Source organism: Zonotrichia leucophrys, chromosome 15 (genome assembly GCF_028769735.1).
Source record: "Zonotrichia leucophrys gambelii isolate GWCS_2022_RI chromosome 15, RI_Zleu_2.0, whole genome shotgun sequence".
NCBI lineage: Eukaryota > Metazoa > Chordata > Aves > Passeriformes > Passerellidae > Zonotrichia > Zonotrichia leucophrys.
In genome coordinates, this window is record NC_088185.1 from 10979845 (window position 1) to 11000870 (window position 21026).

At 45.9% G+C, this 21026-nt stretch overlaps 1 protein-coding gene across 5 annotated transcripts in view; it reads left to right on the top strand.

The window, feature by feature from the left end:
- Nucleotides 1-20310, top strand: part of SLC5A1 (solute carrier family 5 member 1) — a 51301-nt gene extending 30991 nt beyond the window's left edge. For all 5 annotated transcript variants that reach the window (XM_064726671.1, XM_064726670.1, XM_064726673.1 and 2 more), the window contains 13 exons: nt 4226-4330; nt 6329-6388; nt 6805-6909; nt 11686-11791; nt 12020-12100; nt 12453-12673; nt 13593-13728; nt 14467-14574; nt 15467-15617; nt 16341-16509; nt 17528-17743; nt 18580-18682; nt 19433-20310. In XM_064726671.1, the coding sequence (XP_064582741.1) occupies nt 4226-4330; nt 6329-6388; nt 6805-6909; nt 11686-11791; nt 12020-12100; nt 12453-12673; nt 13593-13728; nt 14467-14574; nt 15467-15617; nt 16341-16509; nt 17528-17743; nt 18580-18682; nt 19433-19656 (1785 nt within the window). In that variant the 3' untranslated portion in view covers nt 19657-20310. The remainder of the gene's footprint in view (nt 1-4225; nt 4331-6328; nt 6389-6804; nt 6910-11685; nt 11792-12019; nt 12101-12452; nt 12674-13592; nt 13729-14466; nt 14575-15466; nt 15618-16340; nt 16510-17527; nt 17744-18579; nt 18683-19432) is intronic.
- The last annotated feature ends 716 nt before the right edge of the window (nt 20311-21026 follow it).

Here is a 21026-nt window from a genome sequence, read left to right on the forward strand (position 1 = left end):
ATCTCACAGGATTAAAGCCCTTCATGCACAATTAAAAAACCTCAAACTTTTGAAGCCTTCCTGCTTTTGAATTTTCTTCTTCAGGTTCTGGAGTTTTGCAGACAGATCTGTCTGCACAAAATTATGGGTTACCTTGTACACCTCAGGTCCTGAGGCATGAATAGGACAAAGAGAATCTGCTGGGTATGTGAAGCCAGCTCTGTTAGAGAGATTTACTGAACAGTGGTGCAGGGTCAAGGGCACTCCAAAGAGAAATGTAACTCAGCTTGTTTCTGGTCATGTACATTTAGATCTTTGTCAGAGAGATAAGAATTAGGGGAAAAACCCCAATAGATTCTTGCTTCAGCTGTGCTCAGCTAATCTTTGTGGCCAGCAGAACTGACCACTGGCATGATTTCTCTGATCTTTGCAGCCAGGTGAGTTTCACATTGTCTCAGGATTTTGCCCACTGCTATGAGGAACCAGGAACAACAATTCTGCTGTGAATAAGATTTGCATTTCCTTTTCTTAGGTAAAGTAGAATGAAAAATTACCTTGTCAAGTTCCATGCAAAAAAAAAAAAAAATTGTTACATCAATAGTTTTCAGGGTAAAAAGAATAATGAAGTAATCAAAGCAAAGCTCTGATAGGAAAGTAGAAGTTCAGTGAAATGGATTTCTGCAGAATCTGTGAGACTTTCCAGCTGGCTGGGAGGTGTTTCTGCCTCAGAGCACAAAGTGGGGAGGTGTCAGATCCTCCTGAGCCTGAGCTGGACCAGGTTTGTTGGAGCACAGACATTTTGATGATTATTGTCCATTCCCTCCCTTAGTACACTGGGAATTATAAAGATGTGGCTTCATTGGATAATAATGCAATTCATAGAATTTTCAGATTAATTGGGAAAGAAGAATAAACCCCACACTTCCTTCTTTGGGTCTCAGAGCCTAGGAAGTGTGGCAGTAATATTGCATTTCCAAAGGGACTGAGGGTGATCCCAAAAAGCTGAGGTAGGAGAAGCAAAGCCTTTGCATCAGAGTAAAGCCACAAGGTGCAGGGTAGAGCTGTTGGTTAGAGAAAAGCATGAACAGCCTCAGGGGCTGGAATGAGAAATGTGTCAGGGAAGAGGGGTGTGGGAAGAGCTTCTGCAGGGGTGATACCTCAGGGATGGCTCAGGACCTGTGGGGTGAGAGATCCCCTGTGCTCTGAGGATCAGTGGGAAAGGGTTTGGTGCTGAGCTGATGCCTCCAGGAGGGTGGGCACGGGGCAGGGGCTGTGCTGGCAGGTCCTGGCAGGGAGAGGAGGCACAGGCTGGGCATTCTGCACCCTGCAGCTGCCACTGCCTGCCCAGTGCATCCACCCAGCTGGGAATGGCAGGGCCAGGATGTCACTGCATCCTCCTCTTCATGAGGAGAGCAAGGTGAAAGAGTTAATGAATAACAGGAAAAAACACAGTGATCATCATCTGTTTCAGGGTGGTGGTACTTCTGCTGAACAGAGTGCTCTTGTTAGGGCCTGACCTCTTAAAATTTATTAAAAGAGTTAATGTTCCACGTTTGCCTCAGGTTAGCTCAGGTTTTTCATCCTCTTTCTCTCTTAGCAGCTTTTGTCTCTTTCAACCAACTTTGTTCTTCACCTTCCCTCCTGGATCTGTCTTTAAAGTCAGTTCACTCACACATTCTCTGAGAACAGTTAACACTGCCAGAAGATTGTTTCCTTCTGCCATTCCCAGTTTCAGCCCAGAGTTTTTAAGATGTTCAGCAGCATCTACCAATGGCAAATCAAGAATTCCACTAATCAGCCTTTCCAGTACAGAAATCCCACTGCAGTAAGTTCTCCAGCAAGGCAGCTCAGGCCCAGAGCCATCTGCCTTCTCTCCTCATCCTTAAAATACAACAGGTGGGAAATTTCTCTCTCCCCTCTGGCATCAGCAGCCACTGGGGTGTGAGGGTATTTGGTCAGCACTCTTCTTGCTGTGGCCATGCTGCAGATTTAAGGGTAACCTGCATTTTCCTGGCCATAAAGCCATGTTCTCCCTTCCCAGCTGTGTGACATAACTGAAACTTATTTTTAAATTGCATCCATTATTAGTGTGTGTTGATCCTAAAGATTTGCTGCACTGGATGTTCCCCTAATTCAGAGAAAAAAATTAGGATGTGAATGTGGGATCTGCATTCACATTGCTTTGTCCTTGTGCTGGTCCTGAATATGTTGGTAGTTTTGCATTGGTTTGGTTTGGTTTGGTATTTTTCTTTCAGTACAATATTATTTTAGATAAATTTGAGAACACAGCATCAGCAGCATTGCCTGCAGTGTGTCCTGGGGTTTCAGGCACTGAGCCAAAGCTTGTGCCTGTCAGTTCTCAGAGTTCCTCTTTAGCTGCTTCTGTTACTTGGATCTGCCTTTAAGCTCTTGAACCAGGAGAGGGAACACATTAAATAAAATCAGAGATTAATGTGGTTAATATTTTCTGGTGATTGCATTTCTAGTAACCTAGATTTAAGTTTAATTATTTATCTCAAAGGAAAGTGTTGGGCAACAGTGCTAAGGCTTAGTAAAAGTGATACTTTTTTCTTCACTATCATTTCTGGAAAACTGTTGCTGTCACCAAGAGGTTAGAAGAAACAGAGGTCTTTTGTTTGCCAATGTTTGTTGCAAAACTTATCAGTCCTGTAGAAATGTCATATGACCAACTGGTTACAATCCTGTAGGGCACAACTGGCTTTTAGAAATGTGTAAAAACTCCAAATCCAGAACTGAGTGAACTTAGAATCATAAATTTCCTGTCCCAGCAAAAGAACAGTTTGTCTGCAGAAAAAGACTTGAAGAAATCAGGAGATCAAACTGATGGAAGAGAAAAACTGTAAGCCTGGAAAAGAAAGAATGGAACCCCCTGAATTTCATTTGTGTGTTTCAAATGAAAATAGGGGAGGATAATCTATTTGTTATCAGAGATCAGGGTGGGGGGTTGAAGAGTGTGGTTGTTATTTCTGGCTATGCCACAGCTCTGTAGAATAAATCTGCTCTGCAGGGGTGGATTTCTAGGATGAAATCCTTCATCCTCCCAAAACTCAGGGGATTGTCCCTGTGCTCCCAGCCACACTGATTGAATATTTGCTGCTATTCAAATCAGTTGGACTCAATGATCCCTGTGGGTCCCTTCCAACTCAGGATATTCCATGATTCAAATGAGAGCATTGGAAGAGGTCAGCAGAAATTCCCTTGCCTGCTTTTATGTGGTTTTCTTTTTAACCCTGTTTATTGTTGTTATTGTTTTAGCTTTAAATGTAAGGATGTGGGGAAAGAATAGAGAAGAATAAAAAAATGTTCACTTCATTTTTTCATCTCAGAACTCTTCCAGCTTCCTTGTCCTCTGCCCACAATACTCAAATCCAACCTCTTTTTTATGCCTGACTTCTCACCCTGCATCCTTCAGTGCCTGATCCAGTAAATCATCACTGGGTATTTCTGCTGCCTTTAATGTGTTCATTTTGAGGAAAAGAAGCTCAGTCCTTTTCATCTTTTCTATTGTCTAAGTTACTTAATTAAGAATTAGACCTTTGTGAATGGCTCCTGCCTGTCTGCAGACCAACAGGAATCTTTCATTTTATCAATCTCTCCCTGTTCATCAATTCCCATGTTCTCCCTGCTGATCAGTGCAATATTTGGGGGTCTTAAAGATCCAGCACTTCTTAAATATAACTCCTTGATTTACTGTTGCCCCTGGTTTCCACTTTCTCAGCAGACATTCCTGCTCTGCAGCTTTCAGAATTTAATTCAGTAATCAAATACTTCTGGCTAACAGTGAGCCAAGTCCAGCTCTCAGCAGGGCACATTTGGATGCACAGGCTGTGCAATGTGGAACAGGGAGTGCAGGAATGGCAGCTGGGGATGCCCTGCTCATTTCCCCCTTGAACAGGGAAGATCACAGTCTTCCTCCCTGATTGCCTGCATATCATCCCAATGCCAGCTTGGCAAGTTTTGCAAACATTTAAAAATCTATATTGGTGTAATGTATTTTTGACTCAACTGGAAGATATTTGATTCACCATCCTCTTCTCCCTCACTGTTGTGGATGTGGTGCTGGGGGCTCTGGATTCAGTGGGAGTTCTGAAATCTATCAAGGAATTGATTGTCAGTCATTGCCATCAGCACAGGCAGTGGTGCTGAGTTCAATGTGCCAGATGAAGGGGATTTTTCAGCAATTCCCATGAACATAAGAACCAATTTTTGTTTTTTCTCTTTGCAGATTGGTGCATCTCTGTTTGCCAGCAACATTGGCAGTGGGCACTTTGTGGGAATAGCAGGAACAGCAGCAGCTGGAGGAATTGCCATTGGAGGATATGAGTGGAATGTAAGTGCCATATATGTCAGGGAAATACTTGTGACATCTGGATTATCTGCAGAGCTTAATCAAAATAACATTGCCTAGTAATTTAGGACTGTCAAAGTTTGTACTTGGCAACACTTGTTTTCTGCACAGACCACTAAGAGCCAATGTAATCTAGTATTTAACCTGTCTAAGCCACTGGAGAAGGTGACACTTGTTGGTTGAAGCTTTTTAGAGAGTATTTGAATCAAATAAATTGGTGCATTTTCTCCTCTATGCATATAGTTTTATTACTTTTAAAGTATTTGTGAACAACATTTTCAGACTGCAGGATGCTGGCAAGAATTTATCAGGCAATCCATGGTAATTTTTGCAGCATTTTGCTATGTAGAAATTATTGAAGATGCTTTGATTTCTTCACAGGCTGTAAGGGATGTTGAACATCCTGCACAAGCACCTGCATTCCAAAAATCTTTTCCTCTTTACCTTCTCCTTCCTGTAATTATGCTGGTGTTTTGCTTGCGGTTCCAGTACAGGGCAGAGCTGTCATGTAGCATTGTGTATATCAGCGATAGATAAGTGAGCTTCCCGGAGTAGCAGGGTCAGCGTGAACGGAGACTGCCCTGAGCCCCTGCATCCATTTCCTTGTGCTGTCAGCCGCGAGGGTGCGGCTGACAATGGCGTCGTTGTGCCTAATTCACCCTCGGGGAGGGAATGAGCCGTGGCACAAAGGGCTGAATGAGCCTCCACAGGTCGATACTTCCCTGCGTTTATTTCTGAGCCCAAAGAACCCTCCCACCCTGCGGGATTTGGCTTTGTGCTCCTCAGCAAGCGAATGCTTGCTGCAAATAATCGAGTGCTGGTAGGATATAAATGTTTAAGGAGAAGGACAAAGCTTAAAATGAACTGAGATGTGCAGTTTATCTGTCAGCTCCCTCTTTTTGATTATATCAGGCCTATGGCAGACCTGATTCTCCTTCTTTTTCCAGCAGAACAAAGCAAATCAAAACAGAACACAAATCTCTAGGGTCCATATCCTTCTTCAGACATCTCTAACACTTTGTCTCCTGCGAGGTTCCTGCTGGAGCAGTGTCACCCACAGTGAGCAGGAGGGGTTGGCTGGGAAGCAGCAATGAGCTCTGGGGTGTCTGAGCAGACACTGCAGAGTTCGTGACTTACAGTGGCACAGCTAACACACACAGCAGGAGTAATGAAAGTAATACCAAATTTGACTGTTGACATCCTTGTGTATCCCTGTCCCATTCAAATTATTTCTATTTTGTATCAGAATGACAGCAGAAGCTGACCCAGTATTTCTTGTCCATCTTACAGTTTTGACCTAAGGGCAGAACTGAAAAGATACAGTTTAAAAGCCCTCTAAGCCCTGTGGATAAAATAAATACAGAGTGCAGCTCTGAGGGCAGGAATTTGTTTTGTATTTGTTGATTTAAGTATGTACAGCTCAGTATTGGACAGCATTCCACCAATTTAAGTCAGAAAACTGTGGCACTGCTAGAAGTAATTCACAGAATACACATGGATACACAAAATGTACTATTAAATTGTAATATAACAATACAGAATATTTTACAAATTGCCTGTGGTGCATCCTGTACAGTCTGTGAAATTGTTGTAAAGCATTCAACCATGCTGGGCTTGCTCTGAAGAGAGCTGGGATAGTCTGGTGCCGCTGGTGGAGCTGTGATTCAATACCAGAGGGCAATCCTGTGAGGAGAAATCAGCTGGTTTTGTAGAAAATACAAATCATGTGTGCTTCTTTGGGACAGCTAGCATGAAACCCAGGCTACATTATACCTGATGAAGTTTTTAGCCAAGATTCCATCCCCAAATTTTCAACTGTAAATCAGAGGTCAGAGCAGAACCTCCTCCCCCCACACCCCTGCAGTGCCCAGGTTTTTATGATTTCACTGTTCCCCAGCTGCTGTTTGCTCTGATAAATGGTTTTGGGAGCAGTGTCTAAAGACAGGAGCTAATTCAGCTGATCTTGTGTCTTGGCTGCAGGCTCTGATATTTGTGGTGATTCTGGGATGGATCTTTGTCCCCATCTACATCAAGGCTGGGGTAAGTCAAACCACTACATTGCATTTGTCAAACCACCACATTGCATTTGTCAAACCACCACATTGCATTTGTCAAACCACCACATTGCATTTGTCTCTGCTGCTCATTTCTGCAGCTCAGGGCTGGAGTGCAGCAAACTCATTATGAATGGCACGAGATCCCAGTGTGCCAGAGCAGCACTTTGTTGTATCTGTGTACTTGGAAAATGAGGATTCTCTGTTCTGAGACCTGAGCTGGGAAGTACTTGGTGCTCTCTCCTTGTTCTCCTTTGATTCCTGCAGCTGCTGTTCCCTGAAGCTGCAATTACAATCTCCTAATTTTGTGCTGCACTCTCAGAGTGTCTGAGTCCCAAAAGTCTTGCTCTAATGTGATTTGCAGCTGTTTCCCATTCTGTGAAAGCTCCTCTGCCTCCCCAGGTGGTGACAATGCCAGAGTACCTGAGGAAACGTTTCGGTGGGAAACGGATCCAGGTCTACCTGTCAGTGCTGTCCCTCATCATTTATGTTTTCACAAAGATCTCAGTAAGTGAAACTTTTACAATTCTTCCATTCTACACTGATCTAAAGAAAAGAAATGCCCTTTTACAATATTGCTCTCACAACTGTCCAACCATTCCAGGTTTGGAGCTCTTGGCTGAATGAACAACTGTAAAAGTGTGATTTTGTGTTTTCTTTATTCTGTCCAGTGACACTCTGTGCTGCAATCCAAGGTTTTTTCTTCCTTGCTACTTGCTGTTCTTTGTCCACTTTTTAAGTTTTAGGGTTTACTTTTACATTTGCTCTCTTCTAGAAAACATCAGTGTGGAGGGAAATTTGTATTGTATTATGGTCTGTTATCTTAGGGGTCTGTGAAACCCAGAGCAGGAATTTTTGTCCCTAGATTTCATATTTCTCTGTTTTAGTATCCTCTGGTGAACATGCCATCAGTAATATAGATGAGGGAAAAGAGCAAGGGGACTATGGATAAAAAAAGGAATAACAAGAATTAGAAAATGGAAGAGTGGGGAAATGGAAATGAGGGAAATTGTAACAGCTGAGGTGAAAGGAGGGAAGAGGAGAGATTCTTTTAATGGGCAAGTGATTGGTGTAAACTTTAAGGTACTATGAAGTTAATGTTTATTAAGTAAATGGATGTGTTTCTGTGGAGTAGTAAAGGGAGCTGGTATTTTCCATATGTCTTGAAAGTACCAAGCTTCTAAGGAAGTCCACAGTTCAGGCATACTTGAGTCTGTTGTTTTGCAGAAGTTGTCATGGCAGATTAGTCTTTGCCCTCTGAATGGGAGCTGAGTGATAATAGTGCAATTTAAGCTAAAAGATTGGCCTTTTGCTCTCATTCTCACATTATAACTGATCCTTAGAGAGGTTATAAATTAAACAGGTTGGTAGCATGAGCTGGCCTCAGAGCTGGATTTCTGTATATCTCAAAAGGATTAGAGAGTTTGCTGTAGTTGTGCTCATCAGAATCAGAACTCCTGGGTACAACACAGAGCTCTGCACGTTCCAGCTGCAGAGAAACTCCTCCAGTCAGAGACTCACAGCCCTTTCAGCAGCACATGTTGGTGCTGAGCCTATCCAGGTGCTACACAGCTTCTGAATTTACCATCCAGCTTTGGCTCCCAGCCTGTGTCATGCCTGAGGCTCTGATTATGGGATTTTTCACTGTTTCACTTGGAGTGTCCTGTTTCCAGGGAAAACAGGTTCTGCATTTAAGCTTCCAGTGTGTCCAGGAGGATCAAACACCCTCTGATAGCCAAGGATTCACACAGCAGCAGGAGGTTACCTGGGCCCCAGTGTGTCCAGGAGGATCAAACACCCTCTGACAGCCAAGGATCCACACAGCAGCAGCAGGAGGTTACCTGGGCCCCACTCCACCATTGGCCCACCCCAGCTTCCCACCACCCCTTTACTCCAGGTGTTTGTGGGGAAGTGCATGGAGCTGGGTCTCTGTGCTGTGCAGGTGACAAACACGGTGTTCAATTTCCTCTAAGCATTTCCTTTGTTTCCCCAGCTGCCCTGAGCAGCTGTGGCAGTGTCTGTGCCTGCCCAGGTGAGGTTCCTGCAGTACCCACAGCTCCCTGCACCGCTGCCTTTGGACGGGCAGGATCTGCCCAGCACCGATTCCCCCGCTCTGAGTGATCCAGGCTGGCAGAGCAGGCAGTCCTGGAGGTCTCAGGAGCTGTCAGAGGAGCTCACTGCAGGTTGTGCTGTGCTGTGCTGTGCACACCATGCCCACACGGTGGCCAGAGCAGGGAGGGAGGGCAGGGCTGGTCCCTGGTGGGCTGCAGAGAGCTGTGCTGGGGGGAGAGGCACAGGCAGAGCTCCCTCCCCACAGGCACGCTGGATACCCAAACACAGCCACGTGTTGACAGAGCCATTGTGCTGTGCTTCCCGCAGAGCTGCCTTGGCAAACGCTCCCTTGTGCTCTCTGGGGCTCTCAGATTTGGTGGAGGAGGATGGGCTGCTGCCCTGCCCTGCCCTGAGTGGGTCACACCCACCAGCAATTCCCACTGCCTCATCCTTGCAGAAGAGTGGCATCTCTTGCTTCTGGGGTGGTTATTTCATGTGCTTCTTCCTTGCTGGGTTGAAACATTATGGAGTGTACTTAATAATATCATGATAACAATGCTTTCTAGGGAGCAGTGTCACACATCAGCTCGTGTGACTCCTGCTGTGCTTTCTGGCACAGTGCCACCCCCTGGGAGGAGCAGATTCCCTCTGCACACCTCTGCAATGTCCTTGCCATTTCTCTTTCCCTGCACATTTTCCGCGGGTTTTGTTGATTTCTTACCTTGCTTTGTGGCTAATCAGCCACTTGACAAACAAGGACAAGGAGTTCATCCTTGGGATCAGGACATGTGATTTTTGAGCCCAAACGATTTCTGTCATCCAGGGACCTCAGCTGCTCCTGCTCCCTAAGTGTGCAGCACATTGTGAGTAGTGCCCAGAGCAGCTTGCAGAGGCTTTTTAGCCACCAGTGTTGATGATATTGGTCATTATGCCAAAGGAAATGGCCTGGTAAAAATAAAGTCTTGATGGATAGTAATAGGGTAAATTATGACAAGACAAAAAGTAATTAAGATCTGAATGTTTTTGAAGAAATCAGAAATGGTAAACTGGAACTTCTAAATCTCTTACAGCATTTTCTCTCTGTTCATTGTGCATAATTTCAGCAGGAGATCTGTGGGCAAAGACTTCCCAGGGAAAGAGGAAGGGAAGAGTAACCTTCTCCTAGGAGTGCAGAGTGCAGGGGTTAGAGCAGGTGCCCCTGCTCTGGCACCCACAGGATAAACTCAGCTGGCACTGCTCTGGCCAGCTTTGCTTTGTGATCCCTAGGGAATAGCCTGGGAATAGCCTGGAGAGGAAAGGAAAGAGTGACTCTAATTAGAGATTAGCTAAAGATTGTCTATAGAAGAGTATGAATGGAGAAACAGGGCAATATTGGAAGGCAATAATCTTACTGGGGAGGAGGAGCAGTGAAACTGGAAGATAACTCAGCAATTTGAAGAAGCTGATACATTTCTCAGAATGCTCAATAATTAACTATACATTTCTTCGTGGCAATCATTTTAGGCCCATTAATATTTAATGATATGTAGGCTAAACTAAAGCCAAGAACAATAAAAGGAATGTCTGGAACACAGACTGATTAGTGGTGTGAAAAGATAGGAAACAGATTACCATAGAGAAATGGGGCAAGGATACGGTCTGACAGCCACTGGGGCAAGAGCTACAGGTCCTGGTTCCCGGTGCCAAGGAAAGGCTCTAAGGAATCTGCTCCAGAGGCAGTTCTGGGACGGGAGCTCTGCTGTGCCTCCACTCCGCTCCCAGAGCAGCTCTGTGCTGCCGGCACAGCGGGGCCGCTCAGCTCCGGCCTCCTCCTCCTCCTCAGCAGGAGGCAGGGCGAGCTCCTGCCCTGCGCTCTCAGTTTGGGTGTCCCCGCAATGAGGGTGGTTTTTCTCTCCGGTATCCCCCAGGCTGCTTCCTCCCTGCCGGGGGGTGTGCCCTGCCCTGCCCTGCCCTGCCCTGCCCTGCCCTGCCCGGGGCAGCAGCGGGGCTGGGCTGTGACCCCCGGCCCGGGCCGGCCCCTGGGGGAGGCTTTGCCCAGGGCTGGGGCAGAGCTGTGTGTGTGTCTGTCCCAGCTGTGTGTCTGTCTGTCCCAGCTGTGTGTCTGTCCCAGCTGTGTGTCTGTCTGTCCCAGCTGTGTGTCTGTCTGTCCCAGCTGTGTGTGTGTCTGTCCCAGCTGTGTGTCTGCCCCAGCTGTGTGTCTGTCTGTCCCAGCTGTGTGTCTGTCTGTCCCAGCTGTGTGTGTGTCCGTCCCAGCTGTGTGTCTGTCTGTCCCAGCTGTGTGTCTGTCCCAGCTGTGTGTCTGTCTGTCCCAGCTGTGTCTGTCTCTCCCAGCTGTGTGTCTGCCCCAGCTGTGTGTCTGTCTGCCCCAGCAGTCTGTCCATCCCAGCTGTGTGTCTGTCCCATCTGGTGGCCCCGGGGCACTCGCTGCCAGCTGAGGGTGGCAGTCCCTGTGCCCGCCCTCCGTGGTGCTGGGGTTGCAGAGCCGCCCATGAGCTGCGTGCTCAGGAGCAATGAAAGCAGAATTTACAGTAAGGCATCACAAGTGCAAGGGGCAGATTATTCTGATTGCAAACTTGTGTAAATACCATTGATGCCAATTATCTCTGAATCAGGAAGTGATTTAATGGGATTAAGGGCCCAGTGTTACTCTGAAACCTGAACAATCCCTTCCTTACGTAAGAGCTAAAGGTTTCCTCTCTTAGCCAACTGCTGTCAATTCTTCTGACAGGAACTTAAAAATAGAGACCATATAAGATGTTTGCCTTCAATGCAAATGCAGCATTTGTCCTGAGCCAGCAGGAAGAGCCACACCACACATGAGCAGCAAAGGGAAAGAGATTTGTGGGGTGACACTGAAGGAAGAGAACTGTCCTGGAGGTGTCACCCAGTCCAGCCCTGCACACAGCAGCAAATGGAACTCACATTCTCTTCCAAACAGTTTGTTCTGAATCTGTCCCTTAGTGGCTAAGCACTGAGCAGTGAGGTCACTGTCTAGAGAAAAGAACCCTGTTAAGAAAGGCCTGGGAATTCTCTGGGAAGTGTTACACCTCTGGTACTGAGCACTCCACAGCTCTGAGGGGACACTGGCAGGTACACAAAAATGGCTTCTATTTTGATTTGTGTGTGCAGTACTACAAGGGGCAGTGTTGTGCATTTCAGTGCCCTCATCATGGAACTGTAATGTGTCACCGTGAACCCAAACATGGCTGAACCTACCTTTTTCTTTTCTAGGCTGACATCTTCTCTGGAGCTGTATTTATCCAGCTGGCCATAGGGCTGAATCTTTATTTGGCCATAATCATCCTGCTTGCTATTACTGCTCTTTACACCATCACAGGTGAGTTTGCAGAGCAGCCTGATAAATCAGAGATGTTGAGGGAGGCAGAAGAAAGAGAAGTGGAGAAAAAGGGAGAAATGAAAATCTGAAAGTGTGTGTGTGTGGGGGGGTTATTTATAGTGGTCCTTGAAAGACAGAGGTGGTGAAAAAGGGAAAAAAAGAAAAAAGCATTTCCACTGAGACATTTGTCCAGGGCTAACTTATTTGTCCTGACCTCTCTGCCATCAGGTGGCCTTGCAGCTGTGATTTACACAGACACCCTACAAACATTCATCATGGTATTGGGATCCTTTATTCTCATGGGATTTGGTAAGTAAATCAGATGAATCAAACTGGAATGTTCAGCCACAAATCTTGCAGTGGCTACAGGAATGAATCCTGCAGTGTGAAACTGTTACCTTAACCAGGAGGTTTCAGCTCCTGTACCCATTTATCAGGGAAGAAAGCAGGCATGTTGCCAAAAGTCAGGCACCTTTAGTCACTGAGTCTGTCTCCCAAGTGAAGTGGAAGAACCTCCCACAAGTGAATGTGGAAGGTAACAAGCAGCATCCCATGACAGGATTTTTATGCCCACATTAAGGGGACTTTTCTCCTCACACTCTCAAGCTCTGAGATTTCAGTAACAAATGCTTTATTGCCACTGTTACTTTGTGTGTTTCAGCATTTGCTGAGGTGGGAGGCTACGAGGCTTTCATGCAGAAGTACATGGCAGCCATTCCCTCCAACGTGTCCTACGGGGGCACCGAGGTGGATCCCGCGTGCTACACGCCCCGCAGCGACGCCTTCCACATCTTCAGGGACCCCATCAGCGGGGACCTGCCCTGGCCAGGGCTCATCTTTGGCCTCAGCATCCTTGCCATGTGGTACTGGTGCACTGACCAGGTAATGTGGGAGCCCCACGCCCTGCTGAGGGCAGGCACACAGCTCTGTGCTCCCCTGCAATGCAAAGCTGGGCCACAGAGCTGGCTGTCATTTCCAGGCTGGTCAGTGACTTCTCAGTTCCTGGTTTCAAGGCATCTCTCACATGTAGGAAAATGGAATGGGTGCTCTTTCAAACCTTCCTGCACACCTCTGCCCAGCAGATACCCTCTCTGCCTCCTTTCTCATTTTTTGTGTGTGACCATGTGTGAAAACAGAGAGGTTGTGCTGTGAACACCTGGGAAACCATGGCACAAATGGCCCTTGTTAGACTGGGTCTAGGTACCATTCCCTTTTCAGTAAGACAAGTTTGTTTCCTATATGTGCAGCTTTCATCTTTGCTTGCATAGTCTTGGGGGGAATATTCTATTATATGTTTGGTGTTTCAGCCTGGAGACTCTTCCCCAATCATCTTTCCTTCTCTCTAAAACTACTGCCAGTTTCCTCAAGAGATCACACTGACATTAGTAATGAAAAAGGTGCTCCTGCTTCTGCAACATGTGAATGTGTCTCTAACAAATGATCTCTCTGCATCCTAAATTGTGAGAAAGATCATCTTCATGATTTCTCAACAAATTAACAAAATCCCCAATGTAACTGTATTTACTGCTCAGTTAAATATTCTATTCCTTTTTGGCTTTTTAGTCTGTCAGCTTAAAAAACTTCTTGTGAGAGAAGTTTTACCCCTCACACACCAGATAAGTTGTATTTTCCTTTACTTATTTCAAACATATCCTTTGATTTTCATGTAGTTTTCATTTTTCCTAGTGGCAGAAATGCTAAATGGGCTCTTTTGCTATAGAGAAGTTAAGAAGTCCCTTGTATGTGGAACATGGCATGGTGTGATCATGGCAATGTTCCAGCTGCCATGTGTCATTGGCAGGTTATTGTGCAAAGGTGTCTCTCTGGCAAGAACATGTCCCATGTGAAGGCTGGCTGCATCGTGTGTGGGTACCTCAAACTCTTGCCCATGTTCATCATAGTGATGCCTGGAATGATCAGCCGCATTTTGTACACAGGTATGACACAGATACAGAAATGCAAAGCTCTTGCTGCCTGCCTTTCATTGCCAACCTCTCTGTCCCTTCCAAAGTACCAGTTAGATTGTCATCTTCTCATCCAAATGTCCAGGCACCTTCAGCTGACTGCACTGTTAGAAGCCACAGGCCTTCCTCTTTTCCCTGATCCCACGTTTCTGCTAATAACTATTGCTGTCTGTTTTAGGGGAAAGAAATTCCACAGGGTCCCTCCCCAGCTGTTTGTCACAGCCCCACTGTGACTGAATGAGTGGAAGATGCTGTCCAGGACAGATACTGTGCTGGAGGGCCAGGGCCATCGGTCACAGACTGCAGGGTCTGGGCCATGGGCAGTCCCAAGGGCAGCATGGGGAAATGCCACATTCCCATCTCCCTGACCAGCACAGTTTGGCTGTGTTTGGCAGCAGGCAGAGGAGAGAGGTTCAGGCTGCAGGGAGTGGGCTTTGTGTTCCTCTGTTTGTTTTTCTACTTGTGTTGTTCAGCCCTAGTCTGACAAATGAGTGCAGATTTGCTTTTGACCTGCAGCACACGTCAGTATTCTCTTAGAGAGGAAGGGAAGAGGCTTAGGATCACCTTCCTCCCTGTCAGCAAACCAAGGATGAAATCAAATGTGTCAATCCAGTGGCTCAACACAAAAATACATTCTAGAAGCTCTGTTAATTTGGGAGCAATCTGTTGTTTACATGACCTTGTCTCAGCGTCTCATTATCCTCCCCTCAGATGTGGTGGCTTGTGTTGTGCCTGAAGTCTGCCAGCGCTACTGTGGCACCTCAGTGGGCTGCACAAACATTGCTTACCCAAAACTGGTAGTGGAGCTTATGCCAAATGGTAAGACACTGTCTGTGTTTGTTGTTTCTTTATTTTAGGAAAGCCAGACTGTAAAAACAAGTGAGAGAGGGAGTCCAAGACCCATATTTAGTTCCAAAATTCTTGCTAGAATGATGCACTATTAACCAAAGGGGTTGTCTGTATTAGCTGTAGGTGCAGAATAGCTCCACACTGACGGTGTCAGCTCTCAGCTGGCACATGCTGTGTGCTGAAATGGTGAATGAGCTCCCTTTTTGTGAAGGTAAAATATAACCTGCTTGGCCAATGATTTATAAAGGACTCTCTGCCAGGATCTCTGTGTTGGAGGCCTCTTCCAACACAACCCCAAAGGGATGGGTGCTGGCTCATAAGGCAAAAAAGCCAGGTTGTGATATTACAGAGACCATGGCACTTCCCTGATTGCTTTGGTACTTTCCCACCCTTTGATAACTGTTGTAAAAATCCTGCAGTGCTTCCCCATGCTCTGCGACCAGGCCAGACCATCTGGAAAAGTGGCTTACTCTGGTTTTCAGACAGTAAAAGAAACTTGGTTTTTTTGGCAAATATCTGGTTCACAAATATACTACAAGCAAGTGAGCACTCTCTTGCAAACAAGAGGAACGATTTTTATATGGTTGGGAAAAGTCTGCTTAATATAATTTTTTTATTCCAGCATTTAATCAGGCAGAATTCACTAAAGAAGTAGGTACATGCTAAAAGCTCAAGAGTTTCCCTGGCACTGCTGTAAATAGCTCCAGCACGGGAATGTCAGGCAGGATTTTATGTCAGGCAGGTAAATGTGCCAGACACGCTCAGAGCTGCCCGATGGAAGGGTCGGGCACACAGCGGGTGCCAGGTACCGAGGCTGCCCACGGAACGCTCCTCCCTCCCCGTGCCCGTCTCTGTGTTCCAGGTCTGCGGGGTCTGATGCTGTCAGTCATGCTGGCCTCCCTCATGAGCTCCCTGACATCCATTTTTAACAGTGCCAGTACTTTGTTCACCATGGACATTTACACCAAAATCCGGACGCGGCCATCTGAGAAGGAGCTGATGCTGGCTGGCAGGTGAGCGCGGCCGGGCCCACGGCTCAGCCCCGAGCGCTCCCCGGAGCTCCTCCCCAGCCTGAGCCCGGCTCATCCTCCCCAGCCTGAGCCCGGCTCATCCTCCCCAGCCTGAGCCCGGCTCATCCTCCCCAGCCCGGCTCATCCTCCCCGAGCCCGGCTCATCCTCCCCGGCCTGAGCCCGGCTCATCCTCCCCAGCCCGGCTCATCCTCCCCAGCCCGGCTCAGCCTCCCCAGCCCGGCTCATCCTCCCCAGCCCGGCTCATCCTCCCCAGCCCGGCTCCTTTGGGGACAGCACTCCTGCTCCCCGAGGAACACACAGTGTGCAGGAAGAGCTGATTGTCACTGCTCCCCACTGCTGTTGCAAGGAAAATCTTTTCAATTACCTTCCTGGGCTCCGTGCTGCAGCAGGCTGCAGCATCAATGAACTGGTTCTCGTTCATCTGCTATTGATTTGTCTCTGGACATAACAACCACAGCAGAAAAGTGATTTTGTGTGTTCTGATTGCATATTTAACCATGTGCTGATGGATATTTGACGTACACAGTACTCAACTTGGATTTCTTTTGTTTGTTCAGTGCTAATTTGCCATTATAATTGATTTCACTAGTTGAAATACAAAATGAACATGTAAATTATTGATTAATTGATGTTCTTTTTTCTTTCTGATAGATCATGGATACTTCTAAGCAGATGGCTAATTGAATATCTGGCTGTGTTTACAGGGCATTCATGTTACTCTTAATTGGCATCAGCATTGCCTGGGTTCCTGTGGTGCAGTCAGCTCAGAGTGGGCAGCTCTTTGATTACATTCAGTCTATTACCAGCTACCTGGGACCTCCCATTGCTGCTGTTTTCCTCCTTGGTATCTTCTGCAAGCGTGTCAATGAGCAGGTGAGTGCAAATTAGGAAACAGGTATGTCACCTGTTCCTTTAGGGATTGGGAGAACTGTGGGGGTTTTTTGTTATGAGCAACTTCCTGTTTATTTTAGTCCCAGTATAGCCCAGGGATTTTGTGTCTCCATACCCCAAAGCCTGAGGTTTCAGAGATGAGTTGGATAAGGTTCTTTCATTGTGTGATAGATAAACAGTCACCTAGGAATTCATAGATAGCTCTGAAGCTTAGGTTCTCTATCACTTTGCCAAGTGTGTTAAAAGGATAATCTATGGACACATAGCTGAAAGTTTCATTTAGGATGTTGGTCACCAAGCTGCTTTACCAAACAAACCATGTCTTACCTATCCTGTCCATCTGGGTTTTGAATATCCCCAAGAACTGAAACTCCACAGTGTCTCTAGGCAACCTGTCTCAATGATCAAGCACCTTTACAGTAAAACAGTAAAAAATGTTTAAACAGAATCTCCCATGTTTCAGTTTGTGCCCACACATAGCTGTGTGTCTGTTACACTTTGGGCTGGAGTTCTGTACACCAGGCACCCACCAACAGTAATGGGGATTAATTACTCAGGGCCATTAGCAGGTAAAGCAGACACACATTTCAGGAAGGATGAGCCAACGGTCTGGCTGGCTCCATCGTGCCATAGCTGTCAGGGATTAAGAGCTCAAAGGTAAAAAGGTATGAGAACAGCCCCTGGGGTGAGCAATCCATGGCTGAAACCTGTCCTGTAGGAGGGCAGAGCTGTGTGGAGCCAGATGGACTGGGAGAAATGGTCTGGGCACAGTCCTGAGGGGTGCCTGACATCTCAGAGCTGTTCATTGCCCCTTTCAGTTGGACTCATACACTGAGCTGTAAATAAGGTGACTGAAAGCATCTGGGTTAAAACCCACATTCCAAAGCCATTGTAACACATAACTACATCCATGTTTCCTGCAGCAGCTGTTTATTCAGAGTTTATTTCCACGCCTGAAATGACTCATTTTGATCCCTTCCTGTCACACCCGTGTCTGCAGGGTGCCTTCTGGGGCCTGATCATTGGGCTGCTGGCTGGACTTGGCAGGATGATTTCAGAGTTTGCCTATGGAACTGGCAGCTGTGTGGCCCCTTCCAACTGCCCCTTCATCATCTGTGGCATTCACTACCTTTACTTTGCACTGATCCTCTTTGGCGTTTCTGCCATCGTCATCCTGGCAGTCTCCTTCATGACCAAGCCCATTCCTGATGTACATGTGAGTATCTCTGATGTACATGTGAGTATCTCTGATGTACAGTGAGTATCTCTGATGTACAGTGAGTATCATCTCTGATGTACAGTGAGTATCATCTCTGATGTACAGTGAGTATCATCTCTGATGTACAGTGAGTATCTCTGATGTACAGTGAGTATAATTGATGTACATGTGAGTATCTCTGATGTACATGTGAGTACCACTGATGCACATGTGAGTATCTCTGATGTACAGTGAGTATCTCTGATGTACATGTGTCACTGATGTACAGTGAGTATCTCTGATGTACATGTGAGTATCACTGATGTACAGTGAGTATCTCTGATGTACAGTGAGTATCTCTGATGTACAGTGAGTATCATCTCTGATGTACAGTGAGTATCTCTGATGTACAGTGAGTATCTCTGATGTACAGTGAGTATCACTGATGTACAGTGAGTATCTCTGATGTACATGTGTCACTGATGTACATGTGAGTATCTCTGATGTACAGTATCACTGATGTACAGTGAGTATCTCTGATGTACAGTGAGTATCTCTGATGCACATGTGAGCATTCTGCAGTCCTGCTCCTCAGGAGATGGAACCCAATGAAAGCACCAGTTCATACCTGGTGTGTTACCCCTCGACACCTCAGCCTCCCCCAGCATACAGCCCTTGTAAGAAAGGAAATAGCCTTCATTTACCTGTCACAGACCTCCAGTGACTCCTCACAGCCTGGGGCACCCCAGACCCTTGGGATGCTGTGGCTTGGAGCCAGCTCAGGGGCTGGCCAGGCTGCTTGGTCTCTGTGTGCTCAGCCCATGATCAAGCCCAGTCCTTTTGTTCCGTGGCAGCTCCACCGCCTGTGCTGGGCCTTGAGGCACAGCAAAGAAGAACGGATTGATCTTGATGCAGATGAGGAGCAGGACAGAGCTGATGAAAAAGATGATGAATCAGGTAACTGTTGAATACCTAGAGATTCTGTCATATATTGGAGTATCTCTGTTTCATTCCTGAAGGAACATTATCATGCTTGATAGTTGAAGACATCCTCCCTCTCCCCAACAACAAATCCTCAGCCCCCACAAATTTAAATGGCTCATGAGCTGCCTTTTCCAATCTTTCAAGCTCAGTGTAAATCAGAAGTGAAGTGGATTTGAAGGGAGGAAATCTTGTTCTCTTGGTATCTGGGTGGCAGCTCTAGGACTGAACCAATGGCAAAGCTGAGTCAGAGCACTGTGCATTGACAGAACTGTGACTCCAGCACTGGGAGGGAATTCACCTGCAAACAGTGGGTTGTGGTCAGGATTGAAGGCACCATGAAAGCAGACTGCAAACCCACCCAAGCTCCTTTTTATCAGTATCCTCAAATTAATTTATTTGTCTTTCAGTTAAGAGTGTAAAAAGTATTGAAAAAATGGAGTTAAAGCTTTGAAGCACATTTGCTTCTCCAATACTAGGCCAAGTCTCTGGGCTGCAAAAGGCCCAGGTGTCTTCTGCAGAAGGCTCTCTTGGAACATGTAGGAAATCCCTCTTTTCTCAGATGAGCTGTGCAAATACAATATTAACTCAATCCTTGTACTGTTTTGTACTAAAATGCTTCCTTTAATTGTGACCATAAATCAGAACGGGAATGCCCTCGGTCCCAGAGATGTGTGTGTGCCATGATCTGTACTCACCTTTCCTGACCAGTGTTATTCCTTCCAGTTAATGAGGAAAACCAGGAGGAGCCAGGATGCTGCAGGAAAGCTTACAACTGGTTCTGTGGCTTGGACCAACAGAAGGCCCCCAAACTGAGCAAGGAGGAAGAGGAGGCACTGAAGAAGAAACTCACAGACACCAGTGAAGTGCCACTGTGGAGAAACATTGTGAACATCAATGGCATCATCCTCTTGACTGTGGCTGTGTTTTGCCATGCCTACTTTGCATAACCCCTGATCACAGTCCTGAAATTGTACTGCATTGTTCAAGCAAAAATGATGGTTTGTAGATTTACACAATTAGATACACATTGTATTTTCATCATCTACATTTGTAAAACATCAGAGTGATTTACTCACTGATTTTGTGATCATAATTTCAACAATTTAAAGATGAAGGCCACTGGGATTTCAAGAGAGAATTTCTATTTAGGCATTGAACCACTCCAGGGCTGAGGTTCAGAATTTCCATCCACTATTCTCTCTGCTCATGATACATTTCATATTTTAGGTTCAGAACAAGGCTGCTTGAGCCATATTTCATATCAGGTTTTGTGAACTACCTTTTAGGGTTCATGACACTATTTTGATTTTCATCCCTTAATCTGATCATTCACTTTTTCTTTTCCTTTGGATTTGATAATTTGCAAAAAACTGACAACCACTGAGGGACTGTATTACAAACTCAAATTAAAACATTGCTGCTGTCCCCCCAACATGGGATATCTTAAGTAAAGGGTTTATGCACATATCAATGTATTTGATATTATATATAATTTTCCATTTTCAGTTTTCTTCCCTTTTTCTCACTTCCCACTGGGTTGTGTTCCTCAGTTGTCAGTGGAACACTCACCTCTGAATTGATCACATTTTGAAACTGGGGAACACCTGTCTTGATGATCCCAAAAAGAATTTTGCTTACAGTAGATTATTTGTTTAAGGTTAACTTCCAAAGGTCCTCCTCTCTTGATATTTTAATATATACCTTTACTTGAATGTGAAGCTTTTTATACAAAATACATGTATTATATATACACAAGCAATACATTATGTATATGCACTATATATATTATATATATTTAAAATATGTATTTATGTGTGTGTATATATATCAATTTCTTCCTGATCAATTCCCACCCTGGTGTGTCAAGGCCCTCTTTACTGTGGGCTTGGAGTCAATGTCCTGCCTCTGTCTGTGGGCTGTGCTACAAACCTGCCCATGGTGGCACATCCTCAGCACTGGAGTGCTGGGCTGCACTGTGCACACACATCCAGGGGCTCTGTGCTGCTTTCCTGCAAAGCTATAAATCTTTCCTCTGAAGATTTCATTGAGAAATAGGATTCCTGCTGCATGGCAGCATGAGTTAGCAGTTCAGGAAGGAGAATAGTCACAGCTGTGGGGTATCAGCTAAACCAGGCTGATTGTCTCTCCTCGCTAAGTTTGGTGCCAGCTGGGGACACAGGAAAAGACAGATTTAACACTTCAAAGCAAAAAAGCAATAGATCTTCTTTTCATCTCATTCAGCTTCCTGGGGAATCAACTGTAGAAAGAATGTGCTGGTTGCTCAGTGCCACAGTTCCCTGCTCTTTCTGCACCTTGG